This window comes from Leucoraja erinacea, chromosome 31 (assembly GCF_028641065.1).
Source record: "Leucoraja erinacea ecotype New England chromosome 31, Leri_hhj_1, whole genome shotgun sequence".
NCBI classification, from domain to species: Eukaryota; Metazoa; Chordata; class Chondrichthyes; order Rajiformes; family Rajidae; genus Leucoraja; species Leucoraja erinaceus.
Genome location: NC_073407.1, coordinates 11183567 through 11203667, shown reverse-complemented (window position 1 = coordinate 11203667; position 20101 = coordinate 11183567). Strand labels below are relative to the sequence as shown.

The 20101-nt window shown below is 45.0% G+C and overlaps 1 protein-coding gene across 5 annotated transcripts in view; it reads left to right on the top strand.

Moving 5' to 3' along the window:
* Positions 1 to 20101, top strand: part of rgs3a (regulator of G protein signaling 3a) — a 191626-nt gene that overhangs the window by 34351 nt on the left and 137174 nt on the right. For all 5 annotated transcript variants that reach the window (XM_055659929.1, XM_055659931.1, XM_055659928.1 and 2 more), the window contains 3 exons: positions 1394 to 1488; positions 12334 to 12402; positions 13615 to 13675. In XM_055659929.1, coding sequence (XP_055515904.1) covers positions 1394 to 1488; positions 12334 to 12402; positions 13615 to 13675 — 225 coding nt within the window. The remainder of the gene's footprint in view (positions 1 to 1393; positions 1489 to 12333; positions 12403 to 13614; positions 13676 to 20101) is intronic.

Here is a 20101-nt window from a genome sequence, read left to right as displayed (position 1 = left end):
AAAGGGTTATTGGGAAGAAAGAGCTACTTTAAATTTAGTTGCATCTGGTTGGGTAACTATAGTTGGGTGGACCATATTGGTCCAATCAATTTGGAGAAGAGTACCGACCTGAAATGTCACCTATTCTCCAAAAATGCTGCCTGACCCGCTGAGTTACTCCAGCACTGTGTTATTTTTTGTCTCATACCCTCTCTTCAGTTCAGCTTGCGATTGGCAGAGTTTTGAAGAGGGACAGAGGTGTTATCATTGATATCCTGACTAACATTCATTCCTTATTCAGCATCACTAAGCTGTAGATGATGCATGATTTTTGTTTAAGAAATAACTGCAGATGCTGGTAAAGTCGAAAGTAGACACAAAATGCTGGAGTAGCTCAGCGGATGAGGCAGCATCTATGGAGAGAAGGAATGGGCGATGTTTCGGGTCGAGACCCTTCTTCAGACTGATATCAGGGGAGTGGGCAGGACAAAGAAAGAATGTATGTGGAGACAGTAAGACTAGTGGGAGATCTGGGAAGGTGAAGTGGATGTAGAGAGAAAGAAAGAGCTACCTGAAGTTAGAGAATTAGTTTTGTCAGATTACGATTAGAGGGATCTAAGTTTCTGTAAATTGAATGCTGACTTTCGTAAAATATAGAGCAGTAGCGCACTGGAATGGGCCCTTCTGCCCACAATATCCGGGCCGAACATGGTGCTAATGTGGACTAATCTCATCTGCCTGCACATGGTCCATATCCCTCCACTCCCTGCATATCCGTGTGCCTATCTACAAGCCTTGTAAATGCCACTATCGTATCTGCCTCCACAACGGCCCTTCCAGCGCATTCCAGGCCCACAACACTCTCTGTGCAGAAAAATATCCCCCGCACATCTTTAAACTGTGGCCCTCTCACCTCAAAGCTATGCCCTCTTGACGTTTGACATTTTCATCCTCAGTGGAGGGGAGGGGGAGAAGGTTCTGACTGTCTATTTATGCCTCTCATCATTTTATATACGTCTATCAGGTCTCCCTACTATGGAATCCTGCTTCCTCTTCAAAAGCACTTTAGTGATGAATGTCCTTTGGGATATCGCACGCCACTATAAAAATAGAAGAACAAACATAGAAAATAGATACAGTAGGCCATTCGGCCCTTCGAGCCAGCACTGTCATTCAATATGATCATGGCTTCTCATCCAAAGTCAGTACCCTGTTCCTGCTTTTATCCCATATCCCTTGATTCCGTTAGCACTAAGAGCGAAATCTAACTCTCTCTTGAATTGATCTCCACTGCTTTGTGTGGCAGAGAATTCCACAGATTCACAACTCGTTTGATTCACAACTCGCAGTACCAGTTTGATTATTTTTATTCAATAACGCTTAAGTCACTTTTTCTTTTTTCTTTGCCCTGCAGTCGTCTGTGGTACCTGACAGCGATCGCAGAAGCAGACAGAAGACAAAAACTGTGCCAGATTGCAAAAACCCAGTATTTCATGAATATTTTAGTTTGTGAGTATTGTATATTGTTACTGGTTCTTGTAAGTCATGGCTGTGATTAAAATTGCAATTGTTCTGAATGTTTGATCAAATCAATTTACAGTAAGCGAGCCAGTTCATTGATATAGATGGTGATTAGTTGTAGCCCAAGCACAGATCCTTGTAATGGCGGCAAAGTGGCACAGTGGCAGAGTTGCTGCCCGACAGTGCCAGAGACCCAGGTTTGATCTTGATTACTTGAGCTGTCTGTACGGAGTTTGCATGTTTCACCCTATGACTGCATGGGTTTTCTCCGGGATCTCCGGTTTCCTCCCACACTCCAAAGACGTACGGTTTTGTAGTTTAATTGGTTTGGTATAATTGTAAATGATCCCTAGCTAGTGTGCCTTGGATAGTGTGAGTGTGCGGAGATCGCTGGTCGTTGCGGGCTCGGTGGGCTGAAGGGCCCATACTCGAGGGACAATTTACATTTATACCAAGGTAATTAAATGTAAACCTGCACGTCTTTGGAGTGTGGCAGGAAACCGAAGCCCTCAGAGAAAACCTACGTGGTCACAGGGAGAAAGTACAAACTCCGTACAGATAGCACCTGTAGTCAGGATCGAACCCGGGTCTCGGGCACTGTAAGGCAGCAACTCTACCGCTGCGCCACTGTGCTAGTTTTTGTTTATGATGTTTATTTTGTTTTTGTTTATTATGTTTTCTATGCATACTGTGTTGGCACGCATGCTGTGCTGCTTGCTGCAAGTACGAATTCCATTGTTCCGTTGCTGATGCACATGCCAGTGAAACACTACCTTTGACATTCTTCAACATCCAATATCTCATCTCATCTTCTACCCGTGCCTCAATTTCTAGACATCCCCAACTCCCTTGATTCTTATTGTCCAAAAATCAACTAATCCCATCATAGTCTCAACCAAAGATTGACCATTATCTGAAATACTGTGTTACATTGTTTACAAAAAGCTGCTGTATGTAGGGTTGCCAACTTTCTCATTCCCAAATAAAGGACAAAAGGTCAAAATAAGGGTCAAATTCCCGACGGTAATTCTTTGACCAACCCGGCTGTGGCTGGGCGAATGATGAGTTGGCCCGGGTGCTAGACTGTACACAAAGCCCAGCCGGCGGGCCAGCTGAGGAGTTTTAGCCCGGACCGTGCAATGTCACGCGCATAGTCCAGTGCCCCATCCAACTCATGAACCGATGATCGGCCATGAGTGGTGGTTGCAGCGGTAAGCGAAGGTCTGAAGGTTGGACAGCTGGCCGGGCTGCAGATCGACGGGGCCACAGGCGAGGTTCTGCTGCTGCACTCCATGGGCTGCACTACGTCAGGACGGGTGAGGCGGGGCTGGACGCGGCGCTCCGACCCGGCAGTCTCCTCGACCCGAGTAGTGGCAGTCAAATACGGGACAAGGGCGGACCCGTACGGGACAAACCAATATACGGGATGTCCCGGCTAATACAGGACAGTTGACAACCCTAACTGTTTGATACTGAGCAAGATAATAATTAGATTTGCTCTTGGTTACCAAAAAATTATGAATTATGAGAAGTGTGAGACATTAAAAAATGTTTAGCAGACAAGTCAATGAATACAAGTACCTGCAGATGCTGAAAACTTGAGAAAGAAACACACAATGCTGGCATAATTCAGTGAGTCAGGCAGCACCTTGGGAAACCGAGATAGGTGATGTTTCAGGTCAGGACCCTTCATGGATAGGCGATGTTTCGGGTCGGGTCCCTTCATCAGTTTGACAGACAAGTAAATATTTTGAACCATGCACATCATTAGTATATGCTCCACAGAAGGTACTGAAAACCGAAGTATCTTTCTGAAGAAGGGTCTTGACCCAAAACATCACCTATCCGTTTTTCTCCAAAGATGCATAGATACTCCAGCACTTTGTGTCTTTTTGCTCGAGTAAATGAGGTATTGTCTAGCTGTATATTCTAAAGATCTATAATAAAGTTTGCAAGAGGCTTATCTAGGAGATGTTAAAAGCATACAAGATTAGTGGTAATCGGCTAAAGCAGATTAACATTTAATCCATCGATAGAATGTTAAAGGATTTGTAGAGGGTTTACTTGAAGGCACGGTGGCGCAGCGGTAGATTTGCTGCTTTGCAGCACCAGAGACCCAGGTTCAATCCTGACTATGGGTGCTGTCTGTATGGAGTTTGTATGTTCTTCCTGTGACCGCGTGGGTTTTCTCTAGGTGCTCTGGTTATTCCCACATTACAAAGACGTACAGGTTTCTAGGTTAATTGGCTTTGATAAAGATTGTAAATTGTCCCAAGTGTGTAGGATAGTGCTAGTGTACGGGTGGTCGCTGGTCGGCGTGGACTTGGTGAGTTGATGGGCTTGTTTCCCCGCTGTATATCTAAACTAAACATGTGCCAGTTGTTTGGGGAAGATGTTTATTCTTAATTAAGTAATTGTTGGTGTTTGGGAATGATTTACAAGTTTTTGGATGTTGCCAAAATGTGCAAGTGTTTGGATTGAATTTGAACATTTAATCGTTGCAAGAAAATGTTGATATGTTTGAGGAACAAGACTATTTATTGAACCAATACATTTCTGCTTGAAGTTTTTGTGCTTGGGCAATTTGCTTTTCGTAGCGTCTAAAATCTGTGAACAACTAAAATAAGGAAGATTCCAGAGCAACAGACAATCTGCTGGAGGAATGGCACAGTGGGTAGAGCTGCTGCCTCACAACGCCAGAGACCCGAGCTCGATCCTGACCTCGGGTACTGTTTGTGTGGAGTTTGCATGTTCTCCCAGTGACCACAGTCCCAGACCGCATGGGTTTTCTCCAGATGCTCCAGTTTCCTCCCACATCCCAAAGATGCGCAGGTTCATAGATTCATTGTTTTTTGTAAATTGTCACCACTGTGTAGGATCGAACTCATGTACGGGTGATCGCTGACCAGCGCAGACTCAGTGGGCTGAAGGGCCTGCTTCCACGCTTTATCTCTAAACTAAACTAAACTGAGTTTAGTGTTAGTTTAGTTTAATTTATTGTTACCATGTGTATTGAGGTAGAGTGAGAAACCTTTGTGTGCTATCCAGTCCGTGGAAGGATCATACATGAATGCAGTCAAACTCTTCACAGATAAACAGTAAAGGGTACAACATTTAACGCAAAGATATAACATTCAAGCCCAATTAAAGATAATGACAATAAACATGATAATAAACTCTTTTGACTTGGCTTGAAGATAGTTCAAAGGTCTTCAACGAGGTAGATGAGAGGTGAGGACCACACTCTGACTAGGGTTGCCAACTTTCTCACTCCCAAATAAGGGACAAAAAGTCAATATACGGGACAAATTCCCGATGGCAATTCGGCCGTGGCTGGGTGAAGGATGAGTTGGCCCGGGTGCTGGACGGCACACAAAGCCCAGCCTGCGGGCCAGCTGAGGAGTTTTGGCCAGGGCGACGCAAAGTCCGGCACCCTCATCCAACTAACAAAAGGACTAACAAAATTGGGAGAATTCAATGTTCATGCCCCCGGGATGCAGACTCCCCAAGCGGAATATGAGGTGCTGTTCCTCCAATTTCCAGTGTTGCTCGCTCTGGCCATGGAGGAGACCCAGGACAGAGAGGTCGGATACGGAGTGGGAGGGGGAGTTGAAGTGCTGAGCCACCGGGTGGTCAGGTTGGTTATTGCGGACCGAGCGGAGGTGTTCGGCGAAACGATCGCCCAACCTCCGCTTGGTCTCACCGATATAGATCTGCTGACATCTAGAGCAGCAGATGCAATAGATGAGGTTGGAGGAGATGCAGGTAAACCTCTGTCGCACCTGGAACGACTGCTTGGGTCCTTGAATGGAGTCGAGGGGGGAGGTAAAGGGGACAAGTGTTGCATCTCTTACGGTTGCAAGGGAAAGTGCCCGGGGAGGGGGTGGTACGGGAGGGAAGGGAAGAATTGACAAGGGAGTTATAGAGGGAGCAGTCCTTGCGGAAGGCAGATATGGGGGGAGATGGGAAGATGTGGCGAGTGGTGGGGTCACGTTGGAGGTCGCGAAACTGACGGAGGATTACTTGTTGTATGTGACGGCTGGTGGGGTGAAAGTTGAGGACTAGGGGGACTCTGCCCTTGTTGTGAGTGGGGGGGGGGGGGGGGGGGGAGAGAGAGAGCAGTGTTGCGGGGTATGGAAGAGACCCTGGTGCGAGCCTCATCTATGGTGGAGGAGGGGAACCCCCGTTCCCTGAAGAATGAGGACATTTCAGATGCCCTGGTGTGGAGGAATTAGGAGTAGGGGATGGAGTCCTTGCAGGAAGCAGGGTGGGAAGAAGTGTAGTCCATGGGAGTCAATAGGTTAGTAACAGTCAAATATGGGACAAGAGCGGACCTATATGGGACAACCAATTTAGCCCAATATATGGGGTGTGCTGGCTAATACAGGACAGTTGGCAACCCTAACTCTAGCTGTTGAGAGGGCGGTTCAGTTGCCTGATAACAGCTCGGAAGAGACTGTTCCTGAATCTGGGGGTGCATTTTCAAACTTCTGTACCTTCTGTAACTTCTTGCCTGATGGGAGAGGGGAGAAGATGGAGTGACTGGGGTGAGACTGGTCCTTGATTTTGCTGGTGGCCTTGTTGAGGCACAGTGAGGTGTTGCTGTCATGGTGGAGTTCTGGTTTCTAATTCTCAGCTAGAATCTTAGCATGATGCCACATAGGAATGTGACCTCCATCATCAAACATCTTTTCATTTTCCAACTCTTGTCACAAGGGGGCAGTGTTGTTACATCCTGTATTACATGGCTGTATTATTATGTGAGAAAATGCCGTGTAGTTTGGAGTCCAATTCCATGAGAGGTAATAAAACATTTTTTACAGTTAAATATTCAACAGTGTCTGCAGGAAAAATAGTGTAATATTTCAGACTGATGACTTTTTATCGGCTTCACAAAAGAAAGGTTTTTCTTATATTGTTCCTACATATATTCGGCCCATTGACCGTAAACCGAATCTCTGAACATTCACCTTAAATCCCGTATATCCTTCCTGGAATTTTCTCCCTCACACGCTCATCTTCACCTCTGCACGGTGGCGCAGCGGTTTCCTCCCACACTCCGAAGACTCACCTTCTCCAGGCCTTGGTTGCTCCAGACACATAGAGTTAGATAGAGCTCTAGGGGTTAGTGGAGTCAAGGGATATGGGGAGAAGGCAGGCACGGGTTATTGATAGGGGATGATCTGCCATGATCGCAATGAATGGTGGTGCTGGCTCGAAGGGCCGAATGGCCTCCTCCTGCACCTATTTTCTATGTTCTCAAATATCTCTCCCACATACTTCTCTCTGCTAGCTACACTTTGTGTTACCAGAAACATTATCTTGGTTACTTCAGTGTTTTAATTTCCCTGTGCAGTAACCTGCAATGCACCACCCTGCCCTCTCCTCATCCCCCACTGCATCCTCTGCATGCTGTATCGTTCTGACATCTTCCGGAAGTGTAAGTCCGTGTCCATAAACAGGCTGACGTTATTAAGCTCAGTTTCCCATCAACATCACCACCTTCGTAAATGAGTACAAGAGTCATGATCAACTTGGGTGAGACCAGGTTTGGAGTATTGCGTGCAGTTCTGGTCACCCCACTACAGGAAGTTCAGGGATGCTTTGGGAAGTGTGCAGAGGAGATTTACCGGAATGATGCATGGATTTGGGGGCGTTAGCTATGGGGAGCGGTTAGACAGACTTGGATTATTTTCCCTGGAATGTCAGAGGCTGGAGGAAGGCCTGATAGAAGTACATACAATTATGAGAGGCATAGATAGGGTAGACAGTCAGAACCTTTTTTCCCCAGGGTGGAAATATCAAAGACTAGAGCGCATAACTTTAAGGTGAGTGGGACAAAATTTAACGGAGATGCGTGGGGCAGGTTTTTTACACACACAGGGTGGTGAGTGCCTGGAACGTGCTACCAAGTGTAGTGGGGTTGAAAAGAATATGACAGTGGTATTTAAGAAACCTTTAGATAGGCACATGGACAAGTAGGTTATGGAGGGATATGAATTATGTTCAGGCATGTGAGGGTTGGTTTTAGCATCATGTTCAACACAGACATGGTGGGCTGAAGGGCCTGCTCCTGTGCTGCACTGTTCTATATTATATATCCTTGAACTCGGCCTATTAAGAAGACCCAGAATGCTCATCATATTCTGCAGCTCAAATATTGGTTTCCCCACCACCCTCTTCCCCCGAGTCTTTGTTCTCAGTTTCCCTCATTATTATCTGATATCACTAGCCTTATTTCATTCAACATTAATAAAACCGCTTCTTTTTACTTTTCAAACTTTGCTAACTCTGCCCAGACTCTCTCCCTTCACGATGAAAGCATCTGGCCTTCATGACATTAAGCATAGATTTCTTCCACTGATCTATGCTTAATATTGTAAAGGCCATTACTGAGCTTCTGCTGTATTCTGGCTAGCTTTAGATCGGTTTATTCAATGCAGTCTACACAGAGGCAACATTTCAATAATTAAATCAATAAAATGTGGGTTGCTGCCTTACAACGCCCAGTCACCCGGGTTTGAACCTGACTACACGGATGCTGTCTGTATAGAGTTTGCAGGTTCTGCCTGTGACCGCGTGGGTTTACTCCGGGTACTCTGGTTTCCTCCCACGCTTCATAGATCAGTATCAGAACCAGAATCAGATTTTATTCGCCAAGTATGTTTTGCAACATAAGAGGAATTTCACTGGCCAAGATGTACCGATTTGTAGATTAATTGGCTTCTGTAAATTGTCCCTAGTGTGTAGGATAGTACTAGTGTACAGGCGATCACTTGTCTGCGTGACTCAGTGACTCACTAGGGACTCAGTGAGCCAAAGGGCCTGTTGCCATGCTGTACTTCAAGTGTAAAGTCTAATCTTTCAAAAACATGATGCACATGAAAACCGAAGAAGTTTGATGTTGATTGCAAGTATTTTTGAGGATGCCACAGTAGAAATCAAACTTCTCTTATAAATCGAAAGTTAACTTTCTGAAGATCTTTGAAGTAGTTCATGTATTTCTAAAGTATACAGGAGATACAAGGAACTGTAGATGCTAGTTTACAAAGAAGTACCGCAAGAGTACTGCTAGAGGAACACAGCTGCATCTCTGGAGAGGTCCCCACCCAAAACGTCACCTATCCATGTTCTCCACGGATGCTGCCTGACCCGTCGAGTTACTCCAGCACTTTGTGTATTTCCTTCTAAAACATGCTGCCAACTCTCTAAAGGGGGCATGCCTATCTACATGCGTGAGTGTGTGTGTTTGCACATCCAATTGCTAAAGCACCTGTGCATTCATCCCATCTAATCCCCTCGTGATCTTGTACAGCTCTATAAGATCACCCCTCATCCTTCTGCCCACCAAGGAATAGAGTCCTAGCTTGCCCAACCTCTCCCTATAACCTCAGGCCCACCAATCCTGGCATCATCCTTGTCAATCTTCTCCGCACCTATTCCAGCTTGACAACATAATTCCCTGAGCAGGGTGACTGAAACCGAACACAATATTCCAATTAAATGTTCAGGAAAAAAAAGAAGGACTCCGGCCCACAAGAGGGAGCGTGGTGGAATATTTTCTCACATTGTTTGAGGAAGGAAGTGCGATTGACTGAAGTGCTTTGACTGCTTCTTTGTGCTTTTGCACGCTTGCTTTGTGTAAACAGAGCTTTGGCGGTGAAGCTTATCTATTATCTTACTGTCTTTCCGACTCCGCCTGCGGAAAGATTGGTGCAGGACAGGGATTCTTGTGGGAGACGTGACCTTTAATTCAGATTCCCAGAGTCTTTGTGTTACCACCCTGGGATGCTCAAGCTTTTAAATGCATTTATTAAATGATGCATTAATTGGAAAATTACAATCGCAATGTTTAAGACACATTTGGACAGGTACGTGGATATGGCAGGTTTAGAGGGATGTTGGACAAACGCAGGCAGGGGACTAGTGTAGATGGGGCATGTTGGTTGGCGCAGGCACATTGGCCCGAAAGACCACTTTCCACACTGTATGACACTCTGACTCCCTGAGGCACTTATAAAATTGTTGAACACCTAAAAAACTAAAATAAAACGCAGGTGGACAAAAGTGCTGGAGAAACTCAGCGAGTGTGGCAGCATCTATGTAGCGAAGGAAATAGGCAATGTTTCGGGCCGAACACCTTCTTCAGACTGATGTAGGGTTGTGGGGGGGCAGGAAGAAGAAAGGAAGAGGAGGAGCCAGAGGGCTGAGGGAGAGCTGAGAAGGGAAGGAGACAATAAGGGCTACCGGAAATGATTAATGTATATTTAGAAGATTTGGCCCCTATTTATACCTACCAATTTCCTGTGTCAATTTCTAGGTGTTTAGTTTGTTGAAACATATCATTTGAAGTCAGTACTGTTCGTGGTACTGGATGAAGTAATTCTATCTAATACTTTGGCCTCCTGCCAACCACAAGAGTTTGCATGGACAATGTGCAATATTGTTTTCCAAATTAGACAAAGAATGAAGGCCTTCAGAGATCTGGCATCCTTTACGAAGAGTTATTTAAATTTATTAGCCCTCTAGTAATGACAAGTGTAATTCCTGTCAACTGAAAAAAGGAAAGAATGAAGAAGGAAAAAAAAAAATGGGAATAAATAAATAACAGAATAAATAATTTCCCTCCTGGGATAAATAAAGTTCATCATATTGTATTGTTGAACCTGCTTCACCTTAGTTCAATATAGTTTAGAGATGCAGCATGGAATGGACCCACCAAGTCCATGTTGAGCATTGATCAGCCGTTCACACCAGCTTCGCGTCACCCCTTCCCGACACATTTGGGTCAATTTACAGAGGTCGTCTATCCAACAAATCTGCATGGCTTGAGGATGTGGGAGGAAACCGGTGGAAACCCATGAGGCTACATGGAGAACATGCAAACTCCACACAGACTGCACCCGAGGTCAGGATCAACCCGTGGAGCTTTCTAAAGTTCATTCCAATAACGCCTGATCTGCACCTCCTATAATCTCCAGATATGAAGGAAACAAACCAGTCATGCTTTGCTTTCCCTTGATCATTACAGAAGAAAACTGAACAAGTGCAGGCCATTTGACTCCTCATGCCTATCCCAACATTCAATAAGATAAGGTGGTAGTCAATGAAAGGTGCAAAAATATATTGATCTACCAATTGAACTCGTCTACAAAGAAGTGAGTACTCGGCATTGTAGCAATCTGTTTCATCGCTAGAAGTGGACTTCCTTCATGATGATTATTCAAGATGTAATGGTTGGACACAAAGTGATGGAGTAACTCAGCGGGTCAGGCAACATCTATGGAGAACATGGTTAGGTGATGTTTAAAGTCTGAACCCTGAGTCTGAAGAAGAGCCCTGAACTGAAATATCGCCTATCCATGTTCTCTACGGATGCCGCCTGACCTGCTGAGTTATTCCAGCACTTTGTGTCTTTTTTTGTAAACCAGGATCTGCAGTTTGTTGTGTCTCCATCTAATGCTTAGGATTGTGCTGCCTTTCTCCGATTTCAGCATCTAGCAAGATGGATGGCTGAATGGTGAATCTAATCCAATTCTGGATATTAAGTTTATCCACAAGATATTCTAAATCTTTCCATCCCATCATGGGCCAAATGTTTACTAGAGTGGTGTTAGTGCCTTAGGAGCAGAAACCCTACCTGGTTAGTTCACTGAATGAGAAACAGTTCAGCGGTAGAGTCGCTGCCTTACAGCGCCGGAGACCTGGGTTCGATCCTGACTACGGGTGCTATCAATACAGCGTTTTGTACGTTACCCTGTGACCGTGAGGGTTTTCTCCGGGTGCTCCGGTTTTCTCCCACACTCCAAAGACGTGCAGGTTTGTAGGTTAATTGACTTCTGTAAATCGCCTAATGTACGGGTGATCGATGGTCGGTGTGGATGGTGGGTCGAAGAGTCTGTTTCCACGCTGTATCTCTAAACTAAACTAAACTTAATACTTAATGCAGAAATTAAATCTTGCAACTTTTGCTTTGTTTAGCACAGTTGGTTTAGTTACGTCAACAAATGGATGTCCCATTAATTTTATTACTCCAATCGATTTGACGGAACTTATGTTTCCATGGCACCTATCGCTATCTGTAAGTGTTCTAACATTCTTCGCAGCTCTTGTTGTTACAGCTGAGGTGTTGTCAGTGTTACCTAGTTTGCACGTCATGGTCCCACAGCATTGATATAAACGTGAGTAAGATGAACTGCAGATGCTGGTTTACACCAAAGGTGGACACAGATAGCTGGAGAAACTCAGCGGGCCAGGCAGCATCTCTGGAGAAAATGAATAGGTGGCGTTTGGTGTCGGGACCCTTCATCCGACTCCAGTCGGAAGAAGGGTCTCAATCCCAACCTATTCCTTTTCTCCAGAGTTGCTGCCTGACCTGCTTAGTTTCTCCAGCATTTTGTGTCTATCTTCAGTGATGTGAAAGTATCAGTCAGTCGGTCTTCTCAGCGTTGGTCGAGGGATATTAGCCAGAATCGCCTTTAAAGGTAGACAAAAATGCTGGAGAAACTCAACGGGTGAGGCAGCATCTATGGAGCGAAGGAAATAGGCAACGTTTTGGGCCAAAACCCTTCTTCAGACTCTTTAAACAGTTAGCTTCAAATGTTGAATCGGGATCTATCCAATGGATCGGTTTAAGCAGAAAGAATGTATATAAGCAGAAAGTCTTCTGTTCAATAAATCAACCAATATGTTTCACGTTTGACAGTAAACCTGGTACTTTATTAAAGTATCAGTCATTGTTACGAGCTGAAGGCCATGAATGAGTGTTTGAAATTGTCACCTGAATTATGGAAGGGAATGTCAAAATCTAATCGTTTTGTTCTTATTTTATAGCCCACTGCAGGAGTCGGATGAACAAAAGAGACTACTTGTCACAGTTTGGAATAGAGATAAAAATTCAAGGTAAGGTCGTTTAAGATAAATGTTTGTTCCTTTAATTTGGGCACAGTGGCACAGTGATAGAGTTGCCAATCTACGTCCTCCAGAGATGCTGTCAGACCACCTGAGTTACTGCAGCACTTTGTGTTCCAAGTTGGAGTATTGATGTGATAATGGGTACAGTGAAATGGGTGGCAGAGTGTTGCAGTGTAGAGTTGCCGCCAGAGACCCCGGGTTCGATCCTGACTACAGGTGCTGTCTATACCAGTGGTTCCCAACCTTTTTCTGGCCATGCCCCACCTAATCACCTCTAAAATCCTGATGCCCCCCCACCTTGCTTTCCCTTGAGAGAAAACGGAGGAAATAGATATTATAAGGGTAACTTAGCAAAAGCTCTTTGAATCGCATTTCTAAATCCAATTCAATAAATAAGGTTCTCCCATGACCTCGCGCGCTTCGTGCGACGTGCATGAAGAGCGATGGCGCGGTGATTATGTAATAACTACACAATAAAGACCTTTTTTACCCCCAAAAAATTATTTACTCAAAATAACATCTAAAACATAAACTACATATGTTTACCTGATGGAAAATCCAAAAAAATAAAAATCGAAAATTTGGACCCAGACCTCCTCAGTCGCGCTCAATTGCCCCCCTTAAAAATCAAATTGCCCCACGCCCCACGTTGGGAACCACTGGTCTATACAGAGTTTGTATGTTCTCCCTGTGACCGTGTGGGTTTTCTCGTGGTGCTCCGGTTTCCCTCCACACTCGAAAGATGTGTAGGTTTGTAGGTTAATTGACTTCTGTAAATAGTCATAAATTTAGAAGGAAGAATAGATCAGATAGAAAAATGGAGGAGCAACCTCGATGGACTAAATGGTCTAATTCTGCTCCTGTGTCTTATGGTCTAATGACGTTATCTGTGGGGCCCGGCTGTGTGTGAGTTAGTTATTGTGACTATCTATGAAATAAGTGATTACAGATAATATTGCTGCTTAAATTGGCCTCAAAGCAGTCGTTCATTTCTCCCTCTGGAATCCATTTTGTGCATAGCGTAAAGTAGCTATGACAATGAGTGTGATCTTTCATTGTATTGTGTCTCTGATAATCAAAGGTCTTCTTGCGATCAATCGATTATTTGAGAACTTAAAACCGGTTTTATATCCTGTGGGCATTTCCTAAATTGTTCATTGATGCTTGATCTAACTGATAGGATTTCTTTAATCCTTGCAGATGCAGTGAGCTACTTGGGTGTATGAGTTTTGGAGTGAAGTCACTGATTGAATTCGAGAAGGTAAGTCATTTTGAAATTAGTAGATCTCTTTCTTTACACTTCTGAACTTATGTAATCACAGCATTGAGCTAAAACCCTCTGAACAATGAAACTAGATCCATTATACCGGCAAATGAAAAAAATACCGTGGAGGAGGTGCGGCTATAAAATTAAATTAAAGGAGGGATGAGGTGCATAGGATTGGGGGAAACCAGATCTTGTAAACAATAAAATTAAGGCAGAGTTTTAGCTGAAGTCACAAGAAACTGCAGATGCTGGAATCTTGAGGGGAAAAAAAAAAAACAAAGTGCTGGAATAACTCAACGGGTCAGGCACCATCTGTGGAGGGAATGGAGAGTCGGTATTTCGGGTTGGGACCCTTTTTCGGGCTGAAGAGGGTTCCCAACCTGTAACGCCTTCTTGCCCATTTCCCACCACAGATGCTGCCTGACCCGCTGAGTTCCTCCAGGTCCCAATCCAAAGCATAGCTGATCCAATTTCCTCTGCAGATGCTGCCTGACCCGCTGAGTTCCTCCAGCAGTGACGTTTAGCTGGGTTGTTCATAGAAGGTGAAACTTGAAAGATTTGGAAAGATCAAATCGATCATTGTTATAGCCAAGGCATAACTGAGGTTTCAACAGCTAAAGAACAAAAGCAGGTGCATGCTCGGGCAAAGGAAGTAAACTGTCCTAATGATACGGATATGCCTTGCGGTCAGGAAAAACAACAAAGTTGTGGATTGTCCAGTTCTGTTTTGGACAGAAGCAGAGGGGAGGGTGAAGGTTTTTTTCCATTTAGTTTAGTTTGGAGATACAGCGCAAAGACAAGCCCTTCAGCCCACCGGGTCCGCACTGACCAGCGATCCCCGCACATTAACACTGTCCTACACCCACTAGGGACAATTTTTACATTTACCAAGCAATTAACCTGCAAACCTTTTTGGAGTGTGGGAGGAAACAGAAGATCTCGGAGAAAACCCACGCAGGTTATGGGGGGAATGTACAAACTCCATACAGACAGCACCCGTAGTCAATATTGACTTTGTCGTTCTATTATTTAAAAAATAATGCTAAAATGCATTAAGAACAGTAACAGCATCTTCCCAACAACCATCAGACTATTGAACGCTACCGTCTCCAACTAAACTCTGAGTCGTGAACTACCTTGGTTGTACGAGGGGCGTTGTTTTGTTTTTTGCACAAATTGATCTTTTAAATATTTATTGATTTTTTTTGCATAATATGATCTATGGGGTACGGTGTCCACAAGCCTGTTGAGCTGCTGCAAGTAAGAATGTCATTCTTCTGTACCAGTACATATGACAACAAACACTCTTGACCCTTGACTATTGAACTTTGGATGCTTGGAGTCCTGAACGTCATGTTCACTGATGGCCAGTTGTCCCAAAGATTGGAGAAGCTGCTAAAGTCCAGTAGCTTCAGCATCTTGGGCAGCACGGGTTCAATCCTGACTATGGGAGCCGTCTGTGTGGAGTTTGCACGTTCTCCCTGTGACTGCGTGAGTTTTCTCCGGTGGTCCGATTTCTTCCCACACTCCAAATATGTACAGATTTGTAGGTTAATTGACCTGTAAATTGCCCCCAGAGTGTAGGATATAACTAGTGTTCTGGGTGATTTTTGGTTGGCACGGACTCGGTGGGCCAAAGCACCAGTTTCCACGCTGTATCTCTAAACTAAGCCAAACTAAATCTCCTTGGTGGCTGGGTCCACCTCAATTATTTCCTGGTCCAGAGCAGAGGACGTCTGGGACATGGTTATACATTTTAACTCGTGCCTCTTCCTGCATTTGGACGGAGATGGCCCTGCCAGTCCCTTTGTACGCCTGACGTACCCTGCAGTCTAGTGTGCGAGTTTCTTGCTGGGGGTGATGGAAATCTCCTCGCAAACCCTTTTGTTTGTGCGGAGGCGGTGGTAGTTATTCTTGACCATCATAGTCCTGAGATGGTCAGGAAAGCAGCTTGAGAAATAACCAAAGAATCTTGGCAACAGGTGTGGACAGAGCTTATGGCAAAGACTGAGGACAGTAAGCCTGGTCCTGCCAATATTTGTTGGAGGACATTTCTGCTCATCCAGTCCCATATGCTAGTATTAGACCGGTGTTAATATTGGCAGCAACTGTTCAGTCCTTGCAACAGGCACTAGATGGAGTGACAGACTTGTTCTCAGCGCCCCCTTATTGCTGTAAATGCAGTCTCAGTGGTGCAGACCCAGTGACCTTGCTGCCAATTAAAAAGGCTATTCTCAGCTGCTGCTCCAACAACTAATTACTACTGCCTTCACTTCCACCACCTTCAGCTGCAGCAAGCTGCCAGACACAGTGGGTGATTGTCAGTACCGGGGCAAGACCTGACAGGTGCCTGGGTAACATTAGACTGGAGAAAGTAAAACGACTCTTGTTCTCTGACCATCCTCTTTCTTCCTGGATACCCATGGAATCTGCATGCACTAAAGCAAAATAACTCTTGGCTGATGTGAAGAAATCTCTTCACTCAGATAGTGGCAAACCTTTGGAATTCTCTGCCCCAAAGGTTTGCTCTGGAAAATCTGCTGCTGTGCCTTCTGGTCTTTGGTATGTACAGAAAATACTGAGCTATTGAGGGTGTGTAAGAAAGAACTACAGATGCTGGTTTAAATCGAAGGTAGACACAAAATGCTGAAGTAACTCAGCGGGTGAGGCAGCATCTCTGGCGAGGAGGAATGGCGACGTTTCGGGTCGAGGCCCTTCTTCAGTCTGAAGAAGCTAGTCAGGATACTGAACAATTTTAAATGACGGTTCTGGCTATTGATGTAGAAGATTTTTCACATTCAAATAAAGTATGCAATTATTTAGCTGTCTGAAATGTTGCTAATCGGAATTTCCAATAATTTCCAGAAATCTATTGACCTCTGTTTTTAATGATCTCAGGGATTGAACCTCTACAGCCCTTTGGCGTAGGGAATTCCTTTAGCTGAGAAATTGAGTGGCGCAGCGGTGGCGCAGCGGTGGAGTTGCTAACTTACAGCGCTTGCAGCTCCGGAGATCCGGGTTCGACCCCGACTACGGGTGCTGTCTGTACGGAGTTTGTATGTTCTCCCCAAGACCACGTGGGTTTTCACCGCGATCTTCAGCTTCCTCCCACACTCCAAAGATGTACAGGTTTGCAGGTTAATTGGCTTGGTGTAAGTGTAAATTGTCCCTAGTGTGTGTAGGATAGTGTTAATGTGCGAGGATCGATGTTCGGTACGGACTCGGTGGGCCGAAGGGACTGTTTCCGTGCTGTATCTCTAAACATAAAAACTAAATTCCGAAGGTTCGCTACTATCTGAGTGAAGAAATTTACCCACATCTAGGTTCTAAAAGGCTGACATATTACTGTCAAACTTGACACTCTGCTCCTTGACCTCTCCTTGCATCTAGCCTGCCAATCTTTTAAAGATTTGTTTATTTTTTCAGCTTATTCTTCTAAACTATAGTGAATACAGCTCCAGTCCTCTCAAAGTGTCCTAGTACAGCAAATTTGGAACAAGTGCAGTGAATTTATTTTGCATGGATGAATCAGCATATTGGGTCTCTTTTGACCATTTGGCCTAACGGCGGAGCTTGCGGCCTCGGGACTGTGGCGGCGTTCCGACGGCAAGAGGCGACTCGGCCTCGGAGCTGTGGCAGCGTTCCGGAGGCAGCGGCGATCCGACCCGACCTCGGGACTGTGGCGGCGTTCCGGCGGCAAGAGGCGACCCGACCTCGGAGCTGTGGCAGCGTTGCAGCGTTCCAGCGGTGGCCTGACCTCGGAGGCTCGACCGCGGGTTCGGTGGACCTCGGCCGCGGGCCCAGTGGTCGACATCGTCGAGAGCTCGCAGGTCACAGGTCGGTGACCTGTTTTTTCGGAGCTCCCGCAACAACAGCTGCGTCCACTGGACTGGAGGGCGGCAGCTTTGGCGGCTTCGACCACCCCGGGCCGCGGAGTTTGAACCGGCCCGTTGTGTGTCATTGTGTGTCATTGTCATTTTTATTATATGTATGACTTTAACAACAGAATTTTGTTCACACCGAAAGGTCTGAATGTCAAAATAAAATTCAATTCAATTCAATTTAACCTATTCATTTGAAACAATTTGTCTGCACATACATTTGTAGTCTTTTCATTAGCTTATAAACTTCTATAGTGGACTGAAACAAAATCTCATCCCTTGCAATGTATATAGATTGGGTTGTTCAATCTAGCTAACAAAAACCGTTAATATCGGAATCAATTTCATGATGTTCCTTTCTAAAGAACTCAATAATATGTTACACCTAAGAATGAAACTGGACAGAATCCTAACTAAGGGCAGCATGGTGGCACAGTGGTAGAGTTGCTGCTTTACAGCACCAGAGACCTGGGTTCGATCTTGACTACAGGTGCTGTCTGTACAGAGTTTATACCTTCTCACCGTGACCTGTGTGGGTTTTCTCCGGGCGCTCCGGTTTCCTCCCACATTCCAAAGACATACAGGTTTGTAGGCTAATTGGATTTGGTAAAAAAATGGAAATTGTCCCTGATGCGTGTAGGATAGTGTCAGTGTACGGGGATTACTAGTCGGCGCGGACTCGGTGAGCCGAAGGGCCTGCTTTCGCGCTGTATCTGTAAACTAAACAAAACCAAACAAGTAATCTCACTGACCGATCTATATGAATGCCTCCTTTGGGAAAATTCCCATTTCTTTGCATATTGATTTGAGGAAAAAGTTGGCACACTGCGTCTGGTGTTGGAGGCGAAAGCGTGGGAGTCTGAAAAAGAAAACAAATTGCAGGAAAAAGTTGATGATTATCAGCAAAGGCAAATACTGCTCAATGAAACAATCACGGAGCTGTGATCACTAGACGAACAAACGCAAACAGGATCTGCACTCCATGACGGCCTCTGACGGGAGATGCAGAAGTTAATTATATCAGCATAATTAAATGTAATTTGTCAATGACCAGCAGGGGCTCATTCAGCCACAGGCATTTCTCCCGTGGTACAGTCACGGTGCAGAATTTATCAATTTTGCAAACCTGCCTTATCTTCACAGATTAAATCACAGTAGAAATATGAAGATTATTTATTTCCCAAATGTTTAGTAATGAGTGTACTAATTAGTTCCTCGCGACTCATGTTATCAGGTAATCAGCGAACTGTCATCAAGATCAGAGAATGGCAAGAGCAGAGCCCTAGTTTTAAATAATCATTTTATTAATAAGGGAACATGTAGATTTTGGGGAATGTTTATTTATTTTTATTTAATTTATAGCCTCGGAATGAAAACTTCCAAAGTGTATTTAAATGTATAACATAATAAATTGAGACAGACACAAAATGCTGGAGTAACTCAGCGGGACAGGGAGCATCTCTGGATGGAAGGAATGGGTGACCTTTCAGGTCGAGACTCTTCTTCAACTCGGCCTGAAGAAGGATCTCGACCTGATCCGTCACCCACTCCTTCTCTCCAGAGATGCTGCCTATCCCGCTGAGTTACTCCAGCATTTTGTGTCTGTCTTCAGTGTAAACCAGCACCTGCAGCTCCTTCCTACACATAATGAATTAAGACTTTTCAATGGATTTATTAAAAACTTGAGGCACAAGGACCCGCAAATGCTGAAATCTTGAGCAAAAAATCTCAAAGTGTTGGGGTAACTCAGTGGGTCAGGCCGTATCTCTGGAGAACATGGATAGGCGGCGTTTCAGAGTGCTGGAGTAACTCAGCGGGTCAGGCAGCAACTCTGGAGAACATGGATAGGCGATGTTTCGATCTGAAGAAGGGTCCAACCCTGTACGTCACCTACCCAAAAGATGTATAGGTTTGCAGGTTAATTGGCCTCTGATCATTGCCCCTCTTGTATTGATGTGAATGTGGGATAACATAGAATAAGTTTTCACACGTGATCGGTGGTCAGTGGGGACCCAGTTGGCTGAAAGGGTTGTTTCCATGCTGTATCTCTAAACTAAACTAAAAACTGACCCAAAACATCATCTATCCACGTTCTCCAGAGATACTGCCCGACCCGCTGAGTTAATCTGCACGTTTGAGGTTCATTTAAAAAAAACTAGTTGCCCCCAAAATTGGACCATGTAGCATCACGTTTTTTCTGTGTTACTCAAAGTGACCTCGATGACCTCCGGCCACTCTGTGTAATGTTGTCTCAGACCCTGTGCTGGATCCAAGCAGGTATATGAAATGTTCAAGAAGGAACTGCAGATGCTGGAAAATCGAAGGTAGACAAAAGTGCTGGAGAAACTCGGCGGGTGCGGCAGCATCTATGGAGCGAAGGAAATAGGCAACGTTTCGGGACGAAACGTTGCCTATTTCCTTCTCTCCATAGGTGCTGCCGCACCCGCCGAGTTTCTCCAGCAGTTTTGTCTACCTAACCAGGTATGTAATTGGACAGGCAGATTGTCCAACACATTGCTAGTGTCACAGAACGTTGCAA